A 20,063-nucleotide genomic window follows, 5' to 3' on the forward strand; every position below is an offset into this window, starting at 1 on the left:
GTGGGCGGGGCGCGGGAAGAGAGGAGGAAGGGCGGCGGTTGGGCCAGAGGGGAGCCACACCCACCGCGCCAACGTCTTTGCGCATGCTCAGCGCGTAGGCTTCTGGTACTTCTGTTGCGTCTGCCGACACCCACCTCAGTTAGCGTCCGGAGGTCAGAGGTGGAGGTCTTGGGTCCGGCTTTCGAGCGTGCTTTGGAAAAACCTCTTTTCGTGTTCAGCTTCGAAAGGAAGGCTTCCGCTGGTCCTTTCCTTTCGTCTTCGGTGAGGCGTCGACTTCCTGTGGTGGTAAGTTTCCTGGTGGCGGGGGTCGGTCTCAGATGCCTGGGGCGCGGGGGCGCAGAGTGGGGGCCGCTGGTGGGGCGGGCAAGCCAGACTTTGGGGTCGCCACCGCCTGGAATCGGAGTTTTTTGCTTTGCCGCCCGCGCGACTCACTTCCGTCCCCCTCCCCTCCCCCCCAGTTTCCAGGAGCCGAGTTTCCGGGCGGGGAAACTTGTAGTCTTGGGTCGTCACGTCCCACTACGTGAACGCCATGTGGCCCGGCTCGCAGCAGGACGAGTCCCCCTCGACGTCCCGGTCGGGGCAGTCCAGCCGCCTGTCTTCGGCGTCCAGGAGCCGATCTTCTTCCCGAAGCTCTCAGTCCCGCTCCAGCGTCTCGAGCCGGGCGTCGTCGCGGAGTCGGCCCCGGCCCCGGCGGAGGAGCAGGTCCCGGTCCCGGAGGCGCCACCAGAGGAAGTACAGGCGCTACTCGCGCTCCTACTCGCGCAGCCGGTCGCGCTCTCGCGGCCGCCGCTACCGGGACAGGCGCTACGGAGCGCCCGGGAGGTCCCGCCGCTCGCCGTCGCGGCCCCGCTCCCGCAGCCGGTCCCGCTCGCGGGGACGCTCGTATTACCGACGGGCCTACGCGCTGGCGCCGGGGCGGCGCTACTACGGCTTCGGCCGCACCTTGTACCCGGAGGATCGCCGCAGTCGGAGGGGCTGGTCCAGGTCCAGGTCCAGGTCCAGGTCGCGGAGCCCCACCCCTTTTCGCCTGAGCGAGAAAGGTGAGTCATCTGCCGGGAACTTGGCCTTCGCACGCGTCTACGTGGCTGGCGACCGCTCGCGCCCGGAGCCGCGGTGGCTGTGGACTTTGGGTACTTTTATTGCTTTCGGTGGCTGTAATCCTAGTTGCTTTGGGAGGAAAGAGTGAGCTTAGCAGGTTAGTGGTTAAAACCGCTCTATTTGGCACCCAGTTTGATTTTATTTTCAATTTTTAATGTTTATTTTTGAGAGGGACCGAGCGTGAGCGGTGGAGGGGTCGAGAGAGAGAGACAGACACACACACAGAATCCGAAGCAGGCTCCAGGCTCCAGGCTCCGAGCTGTCAGCACAGAGCCCGCCGCGGGGTTCGAACTCAGGATCCAGCGAGATCCTGATCTGGACCTGAGCCACCTAGCCCGCCCCAGGCTCCCCGTTTTGAAGTGAACGCTCTTTGCTCCTTGAGATGAGAAGTCAGCTGTGGGGTCCAGTGGGTCGGGGTGGAGGAAATCCTTTTTCCCAGGGGCTGGCCCTTAGTGAGGCCTTTTAAATGTTAAGGGTGACTCCGTAATTTATCCGTTTTAAGCTTTTGTTACCTACTGAGCGGGAAGAAGAGTTCAAAACTTTTTTTTTAAACAAAACCGGATTTTGTCCCGGTATTTTAAAACAAATGATTTGTTTTGCTGTTAGATAGGATCACAGAAAAAGACAGAAACAAAAACTTATAGATAGGAGTCTGAAAATGGATTTAAGCAATGTATCTGTATCGACTCATTAGCTGTCACAATTGTGGTATCTGTAAAATGTACAAAGGAACTTGTTCAGGATACACAGTTGAAGAGAAAGCAAAAACAACCATGAAATAAAGGCCTTTAGTAGTTGTTGAAATTATTTAGGACTTTTTTGCTTTTCTCAGCAAAAAATGAGGTAGAGAATTTTGTTTTAGTGCTCAGAGCTGTATTTTATGCTCTAAAATAAAAGATTGAAACCTCTTTCTATTCATCTAAATAAAACACAACTTTATTTTGCGATTCGGAGTTCTTCAGGGAAATGTACTACAGATTAATGAATGTCTTGTTTTGTTTTTGTAGATCGCATGGAGCTGTTAGAAATAGCAAAAGCCAATGCAGCAAAAGCTTTAGGAACAGCCAACTTTGACTTACCGGCCAGTCTCAGAACTGTCCTTGCACCTAAAGAAACAAACCGCAGAACAGCCGTACCAAACAATGGTGCAAAGTCTGAGGTAAGTATTCTAGGCTTAGCCAAACAAGATCTTCGGAAAGCTGCTGCTAGAAAGATCTAATGAGCCATTTTTACTTTTTACTTCACAAAGCCTAAATACAATTTGTTAGCATAATAGCAGCTCTAGAGAGGGTTTCTACCCCCATGAAAATGGGAGATTAGTGAACTTTATTTTCATGTGACACAGCAGTAATTACTTTCATAGTTGTAGGTGGTATTTTTGGCAGTTTTTATGCAGCTATCAAATTTTTCTACCCAGCTTTTGCAGAGTATTTTATCTGTAGCTTTCTTTCATTTGCAGCGCTGTGTTCCCGCAAATTCTATATTCAACATACAGTATAGTTTATCTGCTTTATTTCTGTCTTATAGAAATCATGAATGTGGTCTCCAGACATTGATGAAGAAAATCTGTTGGTAATTGATACATGGGCAAAAGCATCAGAGGTTTAACTAATTTGAAGTTTATGTTCACAGACTGAAAGTTTAGTTTTTTGTTGGTAGATCCATTATGCATGCTAGAATTTGGGACAGGTAACTGTTTTGATAAGATATTGAAGACAATTTTTTAAAAGTAAACACTTTGTCATGGTGGGGCATCTGTCCCTTTCATAATATATGCAATATATTCCAGATGTTTTGAGAGATTACAGAAGAAGAGGCCTGCTTCACTTGCAGATAAGTTTATTATAATTCTCCAGAAATGTGCAGGATGTGCATTGGCAAATTGCACTGTGGTCTTAAGTTAATGATATGAAATCCAAAGTAGAAAACTCATAGCCTTTGAGGTTTAAGGTAGTTAGGAGTTTGATAGAATCATTTAACACAGGAAAGATGTTCTCTAGGTGAACCTATCATTCAGACCCAGATGTGGGTTTGCTTAAGTGTTTAGTAGTGAACAAGATCTTAGGTGAGTTGCTTTTTCAAATGATTAGGTAACCAATGGCAAATGCCTTAGTTCTTTGAAACTAGGTATTTTCTGGTATGACTTTACTTGCAGAGTTAACTTGAATTTGCACTAGGGGAAATGTAATCCTGGTTTATGGGGAAGAGTATCTTAAGCTGATTATTAATTGATTTTGTTACGGGGAAAGCTGGAGTACTATGTCGTTTCTACTGTTAACTGTATGATTAGATCCAGCTCCATTTGTGTCTCTATAACTAAATTTATATACAGTTGGGCTGCATTTTATGTGGTATCATAAACCAAGGGTATGGTTTTTTAAAAATAACACTTTCTCTTACATGTCAAGCTGTCGGAAAAGCTAACAGAAGATGGAACTAAAAATCTCAATGAAAAGTATTGCCAGCAGAAGAGCATAGCTTTTAGCTCTAATGTAAGTATATCTAAGCATTGACCCCTCAAAAATTGGATTTAGAATATAATTATATGGGCTTTTATTTTTGTTGGAAGGCTCATTGTTTTTGTCTACATGGTAATAATTTGGGATCTACTAAGCCATTTTTGATAGAACTTTTCATAATTTTTTGTACCATTACAAATGGCTGATATAATGGCTGCTTCTGTATCTGATATTCACATTTTTTTTGAGAGCGTGTGCGCTTATGTGCAGGCAGGGAGGGGCAGAGAGGGAGAGAGAGAATCCCAAGCAGGCCCTTTGCATTGTCAATGTAGAGCCCAATGCAGGGCTCAGTCCCACACACTGAGATCACAACCTGAGCTGAAATTAAGAATTGGATGCTTAACCAACTGAGCCACCCAGGTGCCCCAGTATTCACGTTTTTGATATCAGTATTTACTTTTCAAATACTCCTCTTACACTTGTTGAACAATTTAAAAAGTAAATCTCAGAAAACCCTGTAATCAGAATATTTTAAAAATCAGCTAAGAGCTTAAAAAAACTAAACTATTTTAACATTATTTTGTAATATACTTTGTATCAACGTCTGATTTTCCCCAGTAGTTTTCTTGGCTTTACAGTTTGAATTGAGTGATGAATATGGGGTCTTTGCTTTGCATTTTAATTTTTAATGAAATTATTTAGTGTGTTTTGTAAAATGCAAGTCTTTTGAATACAATGTATGTGTTTGTATAACTGACTTAAGAATTTGTTTTCTTCCAGAATTCTGTAGCAAAGCCAATGCTTCAGAAATCAGCTAAAGCTACTGAAGAGACCTCTACAGGATCTCCCAAAATAAATGAGAAAAAAAGTCCATATGGACTGTGGGTACCTGTCTAAGAAAAGAAAACTGATTTATAAGGTTGGCTGAAATGCACTTTGTTGCAAGTTTTTTTCCAAGCATTATTCCATCTCTGAGAGTCATTTATGGTTGTTGCAATTACAGTGATACAGTAATATGTAAATCCTTAATATTTAAATATTAACATTTGAGATTTCTCTTGTAGATAAGAGATAACACACATGGACCAGAGGATTCGTACAGGTGGGAATTTTGTACATAATACTTGTAAATGTTTTGTATAATACCAATGTAATGTCAAAGTGAAATTTATAAGAGAAACAGTAATTGAACTGTTTATATTTGTTAATAAATTTTTTGTTTTTTTAATTATTTGTGTCACTTTGTTTTGTATGTATATATTACATAATGAGTGTTTATTTAATGAAGCGTAACATGTCTTTTGTTTAAAGCCTTGCTAATCCCAAATCCAAATCCATGGACTGACAGCATAGGGTTCACTGACCCTTACCTGGTGTTTGTGAGAAATGTTGAATCTGTCTCCACCCTAGACCTGAATTTGAACCTGAATCTTAATACTACCAGTTGATATGGGTCTTCATTAAAATTTGAGAAGTTATGCCTAATATTTATGGAATTTTGGCACAGTGTTGTGCTGGACAAGTTAAAATGCAGTCTTTAGGGCAGGAAACTCAGCAGGAGAGGGAGAAGTGGAAATGCCTCATTGAGCTCTAAAATCTGAGGTTTTGTTTATTAATAGCTTTTCTAGTTAAAAAATAAAGTTTTTTAGTATTCGTTTATTTTGAGAGCAAGGGGGGAGGGGCAAAGAGAGAATACCCACAAGTAGGCTCTGTGCTGACAGCTCATCTAGTTTCTTTTTTCTTTTCTTTTTTTTTTTAATGTCTTATTTATTTTTGAGAGAGTACAAATGGAGGAGGGCAGAGGGAGAGAGGGAGACACAGAATCCAAAGCAGGCTTCTAGGCTGTGGGCTGTCTGCACAGAGCCCGACGTGGGGTTCAAACCCATGAACCATGAGATCATGACCCGACCCGAAGTCGGACGCTTAATGGACTGAGCCACCCGATTGCCCCTAGTTTCTCAGTCATACTAACCACTTCTGAAGTTAAGGCTAGTGGCTGTATTATTGGAGAGAACAGATAGAATGCTTCTATCATAGAACATTGTATAGGAAAGAGCTGCTCTAAAATTTTTTTAAGTGTGTTTATTTTGAGAGAATAACTCAGCAGGGGAGGTAGAGGGAGAGATCAGATCTCAGGCAGGCTCCCTGTGCTGTCAGTGTGGAGCCTGACTAGGGCTCAATCCATCAAACCGAGAGCTCATGACGAGCTGAAATCCAGAGTTGGATATGAGCCACCCAGGCGCACCCCTGACCTTACGAAAAATTTAAACAGTGACCTAGATACATTCCTAGACATGTAATTGCTATTTATGATGGCTTGGTTGCATTCTTATCCTTAAAGCCAGCAGCACTCCTGTGTGTGTGAACACGTCCAGTTTATATCTAGGTTAACCATAGATATTGGGAGGGTGACCTGTGTTCATAAAGGAGTAAGAGTTTGTGGTGGGTTTGTTATTCTAAGGAAACTCGAGAGAATATCGGTAGACTGGCCTGGTTATAGCAAAGTCCAGTAAAACATTAGGATTTGAGTTGTAACTGAAAATGTTAACATGATCACCTGGTTAGTGTATTTAGTTGGTATCCTTAGCCCAGTTGCAGAACTCAAAAGGATTTCTTTGCGAGGGAGACTTTGGGAAAGAATGATGTGGTAATGACATTTTTTACCTTCATTTCACTGGTAGCAACACTTACCGTGATCATGACCTGTATTCAAATATACTAGCCCTTATGAGCTAAGTCACTGGACATGTCCTATAATTCTTCAGCCAAACCCCTTCACATATAAGAAAGGTCTGCACCTACACCTTCTGACATCTGCTTCTACAGTGATCCTTCCTCCTTAACCATTAGCTTTTCCCTCAACCTTGTTAGCATGCTTGAATGGCTTTGCTATTTCCTCTTTGATTTCTTAGTCTGTTGGCTCATTTTCTCTTTATTTCTAATGCCCTGAAGAGAGTATAGTTTATATCCTTTTTTCTTTTCTTTTTTCTAATTGTCCTGTCAGGTGTACTATTACTGTTGTCTAAATTGACCTTGTCTGTTGGGCATGGTCAGGTCTTTGGTGGTGTCAGTTTTTGGGCTTTGTAACACAGAAGATAACTTACAGTGTGTGTGTGTGTGTGTGTGTGTGTGTGTGTGTGTGTGTGTGTGTGTGTGTGTAAACCCAGACTGGCCATCATTAGTGGGATGCAGTTGCCCAGGTGTGATAGATAACCTATCACTGTATAACTGGTGGGCAGCATAGATGGTCCTGATGGTGAAAAATTGTACCAAGAGACAAATTCAGTGCTATCCAGGGGAAATAAGAACCACATTGCAAAAAGTAAAACAGGGGGGCTTGGGTGGCTCAACTGGTTAAATGTCCAACTTCAGCTCAGGTTCGTGGGTTTGAGTCCTGCATCAGGTTCTGTGTTGACAGCTCACAGCCCGGAGCCTGCTTCAGATTCTGTGTCTCCCTCTCTCTCTGCCCCTCCCCTGCTCACACTCTGTCTCTCTCTCAAAAATAAACATTAAAAAAAAGGTAAAAAAAAAGTAGTGTAATTTTTTTTACCCCAGTGTATATAAGATAGCATTTCAATGTTACAATAAATAGTGCTCTTTTGCTTTTTTTTGTACCAAGTATTGGGATCCGGCATGTACTTTAGACTTAAAGCACACCTGAATTTGTCCTGGCCACTTTTTCAGGGGATCAGTAGATGATCATATGGTGGGTGACCACCATTTTGGAAAGCACAGCCCTATGTATAGGTTCAGGTGTTAACGCTTTGTTTTTTTCTTAAGGCGTAAACTAGAGAAATCGTGTTAACTCACAGTAGCGTGCTGTTCTTTGGCCTTGTTTGCCGTAAACCTCTATTAAGTTTAGTAAAATGTCATCTTTAAGAATGCTTACTTTTAATGCTTTCTTTATAAAAGTCCTCAAAATTTCCTTCAGGGATTTACACGCATTTGTTATTTTGACCTCTTCCATTTTCTACACTGGCCCTTTGTCCTTCGCCCTGCCCGTTGTTAGGATTTATCCTTGGCCTGCTTCTCCCTCTACAGGCTCTCTTGGCAACTTCCTCCACTGCCTGCCTTTAACTACCATCTACTAACCAAAGATCAATTTCCTGAGCTCTTTCCCAGTGCCTACCCCATCAGCTCTTCAAGATGAACTTTTCTTACTCTGAACTGTGTATATTAATTGTTATGATTGCTATTGCCTGTTAGAATGGGTGACTTTGAACATCCAGTCACCTTCAGAGTAGTCCTCAAATCACACATCTCTTGCTTGAAGCAGCAGTGGCTGTTGGGAGTGCTTTTCTCCTTTAGAGAAACCTATTTTTCCTTTAAATCCAGGTTATTAGGACTTCTCTGAAACCTATCCCGACTAATCTTTCCTTCCTCTTTTCCCCTTAGTACTATGGTGTATATGTTTTCTTTGAAAATACTGGAGAACCTCACACAACTGGCAGATTATTACCTTTTTGAGAAGATTGGGCAGCATGAGTATTTGTCTTGAATTGTTTTGAAAAGGAAGTCAAAGTTACTGTTTCTGTTTGCATTCTGCAGAGGCAAGTGTAAATAGTATGTACATGCTGGATTTTTTTCTCTGCCTTGTACAAGCCTCTCTAGATGGGAGCATCTTTTCATGTTCATAAATACTGGTTCACTAAATACTGGTGTGCCCAACTTACTGATCCCAGTCCTAGTCTTTTTAGTCACGTAAACTGACACGATCTCTACTTTTATGGGATACTCCAGACGTTCAGGTTTTCTGTCCCATATTTCCCATAATTACTACTGAAACTACATGTCCTAATTAACAGTTGAAATAATGTTAACATTTCAACTAGGCTTTAAAAAAAGATTGTATTATGGAAGTTTTACTAATACTTTGACCAAATGTTTTAATTTACCTTCTTCCAAGGAAATTTGCTTTTTGAAAATGGTGTATTTACAAAATGTCATTAGAGAATCAGGTTCCTACCTTCTGTGCTTGCCCCATAAATGTACGTGGGCCATGGGGTAGAGCATGGGATAGGCAAGCACCTGTTAATTGTTTGACTGCTGCTGGGTAGGGGGGCTGAAGGTGAATTTCCAGGAGCCACTGTCCCCTTCCTTTCACCACCTACCATAGCTTACAAGAAGAGTTAGTACCAATGTAACATTCTATCTCTGAAGCTCCCAAGTTCAACTGTAGGTCAAGTCCAACAAGACGAATCTAAGGACGATGATGATTCTATTCACGTTTGTGACTAGGAATAAAGCCCAGCAAGATGCACACACGAAGCACACACTTTGAATACAGAAAACACAAGACATCTTTTTTTCTGAAACAAGTGAATAATAATAAATATATATATGAGTGAAAATGAATAGTCATAGCACACATCTTTACAAATTATAAAAAGAGAGCTAATAGAGCCCTGATTTACTGTTATAATTTGACAGTCAAAACAGTTCCTGAAGGAGATTAGACTGCTGTTCCTCTTTCCAAATTCTGTTTAATTTCAGCTGTATATTTCCCATAGAATCTTTCTGCTTTCTTGTTGAATTTAGCATTCCTTTCATTAATGTAGTCGATGTCTGCATCATCATTATAAGGACGTCTCCGGCTATATTTGTCTCGTTTTTCAATTCTAGAGGAAGAAAAATTTATAACATTCAAAATTACTTTCTTTTTTGATATTAATAAAACCTGCTCAAATAGTTAAGAATATAAAATTCAGTAATGGAAACAAATATACAAAATTCCAAGCTGCTTTTTTTGTTCTCATAGTTAAGATGGAAGGCAGTATCGTTAGGAAATTCTACATAAAGAAATGGGTTCAGTGAGCTTTCCTGAATTTACAAGTCAATAGTACTTTACTTCAGATCTAGTCTTCAGATTGGGAAATAACCCAGGGTCATGTTGAAATACAAGGGCAGTGATATATTACACTACTTTCAGAGTTTATAGTATACTGCTGGTTCTGCCTAATAATTATCCTATTCAAAACACAAATACACAAGTGATGGTCAATGGGACCACTCTTCAAACTAGTAATTCAAGTCCTCCTTACTCTCTACCCCATTGCTACACTTGAAGACCATGAAGTTATTTTTGTCACGAGGCATGAAATCAGTACAAAGCTGAAGGCTGCATTATAGTACTTACTGCTTTTCCAAGTCTATGACCATCCTATCAATTTCTTCTGTGGAAGGCACGTGTGTTCCGTGAAGAAGACTGTTGGATGTTGGGTAGAACTCCTCTCCACTGAGAAAGAGCGGGGTGTAAGTAACACCATAGAGATTCTATGCCATCAGAACTGGACAATGTTTAGTGGGCAAAAATGGAAATCTTTGTGATCAGAGTTGATTTCAAAGAAATAGAAATCAGACCTAAAAGAAGATATTTAAGAAATTATATACTCCAGTACCCAAATGAGGTGCCAGCTGAGGACCAGAGGCTAATGGACACAAAGGGAGGCCGAGTTCATACAAATGAAAGAGCTTGAATGAAAACATGGTGTCCTCTGCCCAACTTAGTGCTCTCTCCACACTGAAAGTCTTGACCTTAAGCACACTACCTGTCTTAGGGAAAGAAAGTGTAGCTTAGCAATGCTTACTGCCCAAGTGCACGGGTAAGGGACACAGAATAGCAACAATAATAATCATGAGGATGATGACACAGTACTATGTGTCAAACATTAAGTATGCCGTATGAACACATTTCATCTTCACAATAATCCTAGGAGATAAACACTACTATTATTTCCTGTATACAGATGAGGAAACAGGGAGAAAAACGGTATGACAGGTCTAGTAAGTGGTGGAACCAGAACTCAAGGCCAGGAAGCAAAGCTCCAGAATCAGCACTCTTAAATTCAAGCCCTTCCAGTAACATATAAAGAATACGCTATTGGGGTGCTTGGGTGACTCAGTCGGTTGAGCGTCCAACTCTTGATTTTGGCTCAGGTCATGATCTCAGGGTCGTGGGGATCCCAGGGTGATGGGATTGAGCCCCATGTTGGGCTCCGTGCTGGGCATGGAGACTACTTAAGAGAATTTCTCTCTCTCTGCCCTGCTCACACTCTTTCTAAAAAAAAAAACCCAAAAAAACACTATTAAGTCACACTGACTTACTGTTTTTCTCTCAGTCTTTCATATGTCTCCATGTCAGGTTTGATCTGCTTGGTCAGCCGATGATACTGGCGTAACTGGGCAGCAGCATAATCTAAAATGAGAGCCCAGACTGTTTTAGATGGGGCATTAGTAGCCCTGTTATTAAGAGGCACATTCAATGAAATAAAAGCCAGCTTTACCTGAGAATCCCAGGTCAGGGTTTTTCCTCTTCTTCTTCCTCTCCCATCTTTCCGCATCTTCCGCACTGATCTCCAGCAGCTTCACTTTCTCATAATCTTCCCCTCTGGCGGCACATTCCTAAAAAGGGGCAAAAACATGACTGCTATCAAGACTGTAAGTCGATTAGCCTGAAAAGAAAACTGTGGAATTTGCTACGATCTCTAAGAAGTAATACATCTGTAACGACACCAAAAACAGCTGTGGTGGACACATTAGGTGTCTACTGAAATGCTTTCTCCCCTCCTTCCTGGGCTCAGGGCTGCCCATTTCCCAACCTCCCCTGCAGCTGGATCAGGCCAGGTCACTTGGGCTGCTCAACCAGGAACTGACACAGGGGAGACTCATGAGCTTTACGGTTTCCTAAAAAAATTTTTTTTCTTAACGTTTATTTATTATTGAGAGACAGAGAGAGACAGAGCATGAGCATGGGAGGGGCAGAGAGAGGGGGAGACACAGAATCCGAAACAGACTCCAGGCTCTGAGCTGTCAGCACAGGCTCTGAGCCCGACGCGGGGCTCGAACTCACACACCTCGAGATCATGACCTGAGCCGAAGTCGGCCGCTCAACCGACTGAGCCACCCAGGCGCCCCTACAGTTTCTTATTGTTGGAGCTTTTGTTTGTTCCACGTATTTTATTCTCACAGCTGTCTAAGGGGCAGCTGAGGAGACCGGAGCCAGAATGCTTACGTCCCATGCCCTACGCTGTCGTGACAAAACACAACACGCCCTGGAATCCACAGCTTGTGGAGGATCGGATTGTACTTACTTTTTTCTTTTCTTCTTCCTGTAACTCCCATTCGAGACGAGCTTTTTTAGCTTCCCAGTTTGCAGGCAATTTAAGTCTTTTGTCTTCCTCCACAACTTCTTGGTGGTTTAACTTTCGAGCTTCATTCTACCACCAGGACACAAAATTTGTCAGCCCAGGTATGGAAACAAATCTGAATAGACATGACCTGTCTCCTAGTATGGCAGGCGTCCAAAGCAAACATTTTGGATTTTATCCTGAAAGGAAGAGAATCACTAGAGAATTTTACGCGGGGATCCGTGGTGGGGAATTTTAGGGAGCGGGAGATTAGGAGGTAAACTCCTGTATATATAGCTTTACCAAGAATCAGATGTTTAACCAACTGAGCCACCCAGGTGCCCCATGAAGACACCTTTCTTAACACCTTTTAAAAACAAGTGGGGCACGAGACACCATCAGAATGCAACCACAAAATCTTGACTGGAAAACTACAAAAAAACCAATCTTTTTACCAACCAAATTAAACAGAATGACTTCCCAGAACTCAAAACAAACAAAACACAAAACTCAAAGACAAAACAAAACCTAGAAACAGAAGAGATGAAAAGCAAACCTACAGATTAAAAAGACATAAAAATTTTAAATTACCATTGAAATAGTAATATTAAATTTAAATAGCAATTTAAAGAAAAACACTGGACAAGCAGACAGGTGGTCACATGTATAAACCATGAAGGTGATATGAGGACTCCAACCTAATTCCCCTATTGTTTATGAAGCTGAGAAAGTTTTTAGCTCAGAGTTAGTGGCAGAGTTAGGCCAAGACTCAAATTTTTTGATTTCTGACGCTTTCCCCTCCCCCCCACCTATAAGTATTTTAATACCTCTTTAACAACAATACCATCATCACATTCCCCAAATCATTAATACCTTAATATCAAACATCCTGTAATGTTCATATTTCCCTGATGGTCTCAAGGCTTCATTATTTTGACAGTTTGAATTCAGACAAGTTCCATATATTGGGATTAGTCAATACATCTCCTAACGTTTATTTAATCTATACTTTCCTTCTCCATTCTTTTTTTGCCCCCTGCTTTTATGGGGACTGTGAAAATGATCAGGTTGACCGTCCTCTGTTTCTCAAAGTGCTAGCTGCCTTCCTATGATGTCCTTTCGCATACTCCGTTGACCCCTGTATTTACTGTAAATTTTAGGTCTCGTGGTTTCATTCAATTCAAGTTATTTTTAACAACTCTGTTATATGGAACTAGTGTTCTATATTTCCATCAAGACACAAGCAATCTCTGATTTGCTCCCTTTTTGTGATGTTTGCAGTTACTGATTACCTAGACCCAGTGATTCGTGAAAGACTGCAAAAGGGTGAGGTTCAAATTATATTATTCTTCACGCGTCATCCACCCTATTCCCTACAGAGGGTTTCAAATGAAGTATGTGTGTTTGACTAGTTTTCAGATGGAGTCCTTCTGGACAAATACGGGTAACTACGTTCCTCACACATACCCTGTCTCCAGCTGCCTGCGGCCCCCCCCCCCCCCCCCAATGAGGACTCTGCCTTTCCACTAGTTCCTACGATACCTCTCCCTCCCAACTCCTTGTCCGATAATATCCTACTCATCTTTCAAGCAGCTTAGTTGTCCCATCAGTCTTTAGTTGTTTTTTTTTTTTTTTTTCCTTCTCTGGATTTGAGACACTTTGTTCCTCCCTCTAAAATGGCATTTACAAGTCGTGGAGTCATTATTGGTTCCGGACCTGCCTCCATAACCAGGCAGAAGACTTCTCCTATTTGCCAAAGTACCCGCACTATCTAATTGGCTATGGCACATTAGAAGCTGGGGGGACGGTGGGGGTGGTGGGCACTTTTTGTACAAATGAATGAGTAGCCAACTTGCTGTGTGACAACAAACAAACTCCTTTCCATTTCTGGTCCGCGGCATCCCCCCTCCATAAAAAGAAGGGTTTGACAGAATCACGGGCTGAGAGGAGGGTCCAGGGAGAGGTCGATTAAAAAGAAGAATACCAGGGGCACCTGGGTGGCTCAGTCAGTTGAGCATCTGACTTCGGCTCAGGTCATGATCTCATGGTTTGTGAGTTCGAGCCCCGCGTCGGGCTCTGTGCTGACCGCTCAGAGCCTGGAGCCTGTTTCAGATTCTGTCTCCCTCTCTCTCTGCCCCTCCCCCGCTCATGCTCTGTCTCTCTGTCTCTCTGTCAAAAGTAAATAAACATTAAAAAAAATTTAAAAAGAAGAATACCAATGTCTGGGTCGAGAAACTGATTAAATAGGACACTGGAAGTGAGGCCTAAGCATAAACATTTTTTAAAAGTTCTCCAAGTGATTCCAGTGTGCTCCCGGGGTTGCGGTCCGCCGGGAAAGATCTCCCTCTGCCCTGCGGGTCTGTCAGGCGCGCCGGTGCGGCCTCCCCGTCCCTCCGCAAACGCGCACAGGCCTGCCTGGGTGACGGGTCTCGGATGCCTCCGGGGCCACTCACCCGCTTCAGGTGCAGCTCCCGGAATTTGCGCAGCCTCTGTTCGCGCTTCTGGGCGGCCAGCTCCGTGGCCGCAGCTGGGGGCAGCTCCCCTTCTTCCGCGCAGTCCACCGGCACCTGCGGCGAGGAGGACCCGCTGGAGCCGGGGCGGCCCAGGCCGATTCCCCCCGCCGGCCCCACGGTGTGTGCGCCTCCCTCTCTGGCATCGCCTCGACGTCTAGGCCAGACCTCCACCCGCAGACGCTCCTATCCTAGACCCCTGGACAAAGCCTGCCACCCACCTTATCCTCAGCCTCCGCAGCCATCACCCGACAGCGCCTTATCCTCCACACTTCCGGCGACAACAAACAACTTTTCTGACTCTCTTGCTCACTTCCGGCGGCCAGGCGCCACAGGTTTCCGGAGAAACCCCGCCCCTTTCTGCTTCTTTGGGACATGAGGAACCAATCCCCGCCCGCCGCAGCCCTGGGTGGTGTCCGATTGGGCCAGGCCTGTGCGCAGGCGCCTTGAGTGGAGCCACCAGGTCGACGTGGGTAAAACCGGAGACTGGGCGTCAACGGCGCTGGGGAGGTAAAGAGGAGGAAGAGGGAAAAAAGGGAATAAGCCACCCAATGTATGAGAAAGCGACCCAGAGCACAGGTTGTGCCCGTCAACTGACCAGCCTTGTAGTTCAGATTTCTGAGTAACGAATCGAAAAGAAGGAACAAATTGATTGGGGGTTGTTATTTGGGATCTCGAGCATCTTCATGATGCGGTAAGATTTCTTGGATTAATTTGAGGCTTTGACTTTCTTCGGAAAATTCTGCACAGAACAGCATTCTTTGTACATCTGTCCATTCACTCAATAATGAACTGTATAATCGCTCTTATTTATTGACAAATTAGTCTATTCTTTGGTTCATCATCTATGAAAAATAATACAGCAATACCCATGTCAACATAGCAGCTTGAGGACAAATTAGATAATATGGATCAAGTATCTGTGATTAGTCACCTAACCCGCAGCAAATGATGAGAACTGCTGATTTTTAATCAGTTGGCATTAGATGTGTCTCCTCCTGTCTGAGATTTTCTTAAGTGTCTTTCTTCAGGAAAGCCCTAACCACCACCCCTTGAAGGGTCAGTGTCCCCTCTTATAGCTCTTCATACTTTCTGCTTTGTTGCGTTTACTTAAGTGTAATTAAATAAGTGTGGAATTACTTGTTTGATGGTGTTAATTTAAATGAGACAGGTTTCTTAACCAGTTTTAAAGCAGCAAATGTAGGCCTTTGTTTTTTCTGTATCATGAATGAATTGAAAGAGGAGTCTTACAAGTATTTCTATTCTTTAGGCTTGAAATGTCAGTGGCAAAATTATTTTCAGTAAGATCACATCAGAATTAACAGGTTTTGCAAAATAATATGTCAGAGCCCTAGAAACCAAAACCAAGTACTTAAGGAGAGTTTAATGAAAGGGCTGTTTACAAAGCTGTAGACTGGGTTAAGAGAAACCAGCAAAAGAAAGTGAAGCATTCCAGGGCTAGAAGCAGGGGGAAGCCATTCCTACCCCTAATCCTAAAGAGGCAAGGGAAGGACAGGATGGGGGAGGGTCTTCAGACAGAGGCTGTGAGTAAAGAAATGCAACCATAATCCAGGCAGGGAATAAGTATCCTGACCTCATTTCTCCCAGACTTCTCTTCTGTAGATGCCACTCATTGGCAGGACCCAATGAGAAGAGAGCAATAAACAAGAGGGCTTATTGATGTAGTCCATACGGGCCAGCATTTGTGGGTGCAGAACACCCACAAATGGGTGGGTGGACACTGGAGGAGGGTGGTTGTAAAGGAGCAAACAAAATACCCAGTACAGTTCTTTTCATGGGCCATGGTAACAATTTCATTGTGTTTTGAAGTCTTCAAAAAAAAATTTTTTTTTTAACATTTACTTATTTTTGAGAGACAGAGCATGAGCGGGGGAGGGGCAGAGAGAGATGGAGACACAGAATCCAAAGCAGGCTCTGGGCTCTGACCTGTCAGTCCAGCGTTGATGTGGGGCTCGAACCCACAAACTGTGAGATCATGACCTGAACTGAAGTCAGATGCTCAACTGAGCCACCCAGGTGCCCCTATAGTGTTTTGAAATCTTAAAGAATTCTTTGTTCAAGTTGTATTTACATGGATTTAGTAAAAAGAACAGAAAGAGTTGCGTGGGCAATTGAAAATTTCCAGGATGGGGGTGCCTGGGTGGCTCAGCCGGTTAAGCGGCTTACTTCGCTCAGGTCATGATCTCGCGGTCCGTGAGTTTGAGCCCGCGTCGGGCTCTGTGCTGACAGCTCAGAGCCTGGAGCCTGTTTCAGATTCTGTGTCTCCCTCTCTCTCTGACCCTCCCCCGTTCATGCTCTGTCTCTCTCTGCCTCAAAAGTAAATAAAAAAAAAAAAAGTGAAAATTTCCAGGATGATAGAAGATCTTCCACTCTATGTGCTATTCTTACAATGTGACATTGACACGCCTCAAGGAAAGGTATGATCTATGTCCCTATCCTTGAATATGTGACTATGCAGGAAATGACACTATGTGACTTCTGAGGCAAAGTCATAAAAGGTGAAACAGATTCCACCTGGTTCTCTTGGGATCCATTTTTCCCCCCTGAGTTTCTATTTATTTATTTAGTGATCTCTACACCCAACGTGGGGCTCAAACTCACAACCCTGAGATCAAGAATTGCATGCCCTTCCAACTGAGCTAGCCAAGTGCCCTGAGATGCTTGTTTCTTTGAACCCAGCCACTATTCTTTGAGGAAGCCCAGGCCAAATGGAGAGATCATGTAGGACTGGGGTAGCTCTTAGGGAGTGCAATTTGGCAATATCTATACAAATTACAATGGCATTTACTCTTTGGCCCAGCTATTACACTACTGCGGTTGTCGTATAGACCCGTGTTGGTCTTCGTGTCTCTATGTCAAAATTCCTAAAGTGTTACCTTCACGTTTGTGAACAAAGAGAAGGACAGTTGATCATTGGGGTGCCCCAGAGCAGGGATGGAGTGAGCTGTTTCACCTCCTCAAAAGCCTGTGGTTGGTTTTTGAGGAAACCAGTGGAAGGGCTCTAGGTTGGAGTGCCTTAAGTAAGACATTTAAAGATTGAGCAATAGCAGAGAAATTAGGAATCCCACTTTAGCAATATCCAGCTGGTCCCAGGAATCCCCACAACTGTCGTTTGGTTTGAGGAAGGGGAAAGGAGCCAATGCTTCTTATTTCAGGATTGAAGAGAAAATCCTTGTCTGCTAATGACATATCCCAAATATTTAACTTGGGGCATTTTATTTATTTATTTTTACATTTTCCCCCAATGTTTATTCTTTTTTGAGAGAGAGAGAGAGAGAGAGAGAGAGAGAGAGAGAGAGAGAGAGAGAGAGAGAATGAGCAGGGGAGGGGCAGAGAGAGAAGGAGACCCAGCATCCAAAGCAGACTCCAGGCTCAAAGCTGTCAGCCCAGAGCCTGATGCGGGGCTCAAGCTCACAAACCGTGAGATCACGACCTGAGCTGAAGTCAGATGCTTAACCGGCTGAGCCACCCAGGTGCCCCTATTTTTTTTTTAATTTATTTTTTTCTCCACCTCCACCCCCATCCGCCGGCTTGGGGCATTTAAAATTTTTATTTTTGAGAAAGAGAGAGACAGAGTGCAAGTTGGGGAGGGAATTTAGGGCATTTTAACTTGTAATTTTTTCTTTTGGTACCTTCGTCCTTTTTTAGCTATTTTAACAGGTGGATACTGTCAATTGGACCCACTCTTTATGGAGGGGAGCAAAGAAGAGGTGCACATCTTAGAATAAGTAGAATTTTGCGGGAAGGTTACATCAGTGACATCTGCTTTTAAGGTTTGGGGAAAATAAGTAGGGCTCTCAGTGTCACCTCGAGATCCGACTGTCCAGGTATATTTTTTTTTTCCTTCCCAGCTGATGGCAAACAAAAATTGGCTCTCTGCGTGCATAGGCGTACTGAAGAGGGCACTACACCAATCCACTACTGTGATTTGCTGTCTGGGGGGATAGCGGAGAGTAAAGTGTGAGGGCGAGGCACGAGTGCGTGGTGTGAACAATGTTATTTAGTGCTCCGAGGTCCTGTACAAATCTCCATCCTCCACCACGAGGTTTTGATATGGGAAGAATTGGCATTTTATAAGGACTCGTGCACGGAATAATCAAACCTATATATATATTCCTCAATTATAGGCTTAATCCCTTCAAAGGCTTCAGACTGTGTAATGTCAGGGAGTGGTTTGGAATGATCAATCTGATCATCCGGATGGAAGGGGCAGAGTGTATATGCGTCTGATGTCAGCAGGACTTGGACCAAAGGGTGTCAGGGACAGTGTCCGGGGCGGTGGCGGGGGCGGGGGGGTGCTATAGGTTTTGAATTACAGAAAAGCAAGGTATTGATGGAGGCTCCTTTTGTGTAGAATTTTTTGTGTGCTGTTTTGCTATTTCCAAAAACACCCTCCGTCCCCCTCTCCCCAACTTTTTAAGAAATCTCTACACCCAACATGGGGCTTGAACCCATGACCCTGAGATCAAGAGTTGGGTGCTCCGCTGACTAAGCCAACCAGGCACCCACTTTTTATTTATTTATTTATTTATTTATTTCACTTTTAAAAAAGTATTTATTTATTTTGAGAGAGAGAGAGAGAGAGAGAGAGGAAGAGAATCCCAAGCAGGCTCTGCCCTGATGCAAGGCTCCTTCTCACAAATGGTGAGGTCATGACCTGAGCTGAAATCAAGAGTCAGGAGCTCAACATACTGGGCCACCCAGGCTCCCCAAACTTTTTTTTAAAAAAAAGGATTTACCCTTTTTGAGAGAAGGAAATGTGTGCCTGATAAGTCTGAAGAAAATTGTGGCCTAATAGGTGAATTCCTATTCAGGGACCAGAAGGAATCCATGAGTGCCTTGTAAAGGCCCCAGCTGAAAAAGGGATAGGTTAGGATTTAAAAACTGTCCTGGGGTATTAGCCACTCCCACCATTTGTAGTGTTTCTGTACTCCGAGGAAGCAGGACAGAGAGGCTGGTGGGTTGGAAAACTGATGGTGTTGCTCTCATGACCATAAGAGCTCCTTTCACCTCATTCCCGATAATAAGATGTATTTCCCCTAAGGTGTGAGTTTGAAGTCATGGGAAGACCCCCCTCCTGTCTTCAGAGCCACCCTGTTCTATATGAGCATTCTTCCCCACTGCTAGTATCCTTAGAGGGGAAAGTGCTCTGAGGCTCTTGCCACTGACTTTGTCTTGACGTTTTGCAGCAAGCCTCTTCCAACGGCCAGGTTCTTCTGCAGTAATCGCAAACACCTTTGACATGAGAAAGACCCTGAAGGTTTTGGGAATTTCTGGGGATTGTTAATTGTTGTAATTGGAGACGCAGGATCTGAGAAGCTTGGACTTGTGTGTCCTGTCTTTTTCGCTGCTCATTCTGTGGTGCGAGGTAACTGATCAACCAAATTAACCAGATCATGAGGCTCCATAGTGGCCCGGCTGAGTTGCTGTCATTTAACTAAAGTACTGAGTTCACCTTCTAACCTGTTAGCAATGATGGAGTTAAATTAAAAGGAGATTTCATGGTTAATCTTGTCAATATCAGAGTATTGTTTAAAAGTTTTTTCCTGTCTATCATAACAATCAAAATCAGGTTCATCTGGCCGTGGAGCACATTGCTGAATTTTTCTCTAATCTGTGGTCTTTGGAAAAACCCAGGAATAGTTTTATGTAATTCTTCAGTTGGCTTAAAAGCTTCTGTTTTTTTTTTTTTTCCTGTAGCCTTTTCACTTAGAGAAATCATCCAAATACTATGTGTAGCCTAGTTTTCCCATCCATTCTCTTGCATGGCCACCATTCACAAGCATATAGATAAGTCAATAAAGGTTAGAATAACCAGGTTCACAGATCTAAATAACTAAATTGAATTC

At 43.4% G+C, this 20,063-nt stretch overlaps 2 protein-coding genes across 2 annotated transcripts; one reads left to right on the plus strand and one right to left on the minus strand.

Moving 5' to 3' along the window:
* The first annotated feature begins 132 nt into the window (after positions 1–132).
* RSRP1 (arginine and serine rich protein 1) lies at positions 133–4,785 on the plus strand. The gene is made up of 5 exons (XM_053898791.1): positions 133–285; positions 459–1,040; positions 2,106–2,257; positions 3,507–3,590; positions 4,338–4,785. The coding sequence occupies exons 2-5, from the start codon at positions 530–532 to the stop codon at positions 4,452–4,454; spliced, it is 864 nt and encodes a 287-aa protein (XP_053754766.1). The 5' UTR covers positions 133–285; positions 459–529; the 3' UTR covers positions 4,455–4,785.
* Positions 4,786–8,839: 4,054 nt separating this feature from the next.
* LOC109274325 (pre-mRNA-splicing factor SYF2) lies at positions 8,840–14,535 on the minus strand. Its single transcript, XM_019461839.2, has 7 exons — positions 14,415–14,535; positions 14,137–14,250; positions 11,648–11,773; positions 10,841–10,958; positions 10,662–10,752; positions 9,694–9,792; positions 8,840–9,175 (listed from the first exon to the last, which is right to left on the minus strand). Exons 1-7 carry the CDS (start codon positions 14,436–14,438, stop codon positions 9,010–9,012), a joined length of 738 nt encoding a protein of 245 aa, XP_019317384.1. The 5' UTR covers positions 14,439–14,535; the 3' UTR covers positions 8,840–9,009.
* Positions 14,536–20,063: the final 5,528 nt, after the last annotated feature.

Source organism: Panthera pardus, unplaced genomic scaffold (genome assembly GCF_024362965.1).
Source record: "Panthera pardus isolate Hobbes unplaced genomic scaffold, ASM2436296v1 HiC_scaffold_11, whole genome shotgun sequence".
In the NCBI taxonomy this organism is placed as follows: Eukaryota; Metazoa; Chordata; class Mammalia; order Carnivora; family Felidae; genus Panthera; species Panthera pardus.

Coding starts and splice junctions, on each gene's coding strand:
- RSRP1 (XM_053898791.1), top strand. CDS start 530: ATGTGGCCCGGCTCGCAGCAGGACGAGTCCCCCTCGACGTCCCGGTCG. Junction 2,258..3,506: donor ACAATGGTGCAAAGTCTGAG/GTAAGTATTCTA, acceptor TTACATGTCAAG/CTGTCGGAAAAGCTAACAGA. Junction 3,591..4,337: donor GCATAGCTTTTAGCTCTAAT/GTAAGTATATCT, acceptor GTTTTCTTCCAG/AATTCTGTAGCAAAGCCAAT.
- LOC109274325 (XM_019461839.2), bottom strand. CDS start 14,438: ATGGCTGCGGAGGCTGAGGATAAG. Junction 11,774..14,136: donor GGGAGCTGCACCTGAAGCGG/GTGAGTGGCCCC, acceptor TCCTGGTGGTAG/AATGAAGCTCGAAAGTTAAA. Junction 9,793..10,661: donor GAAAGACTGAGAGAAAAACA/GTAAGTCAGTGT, acceptor GCTCTTTCTCAG/TGGAGAGGAGTTCTACCCAA.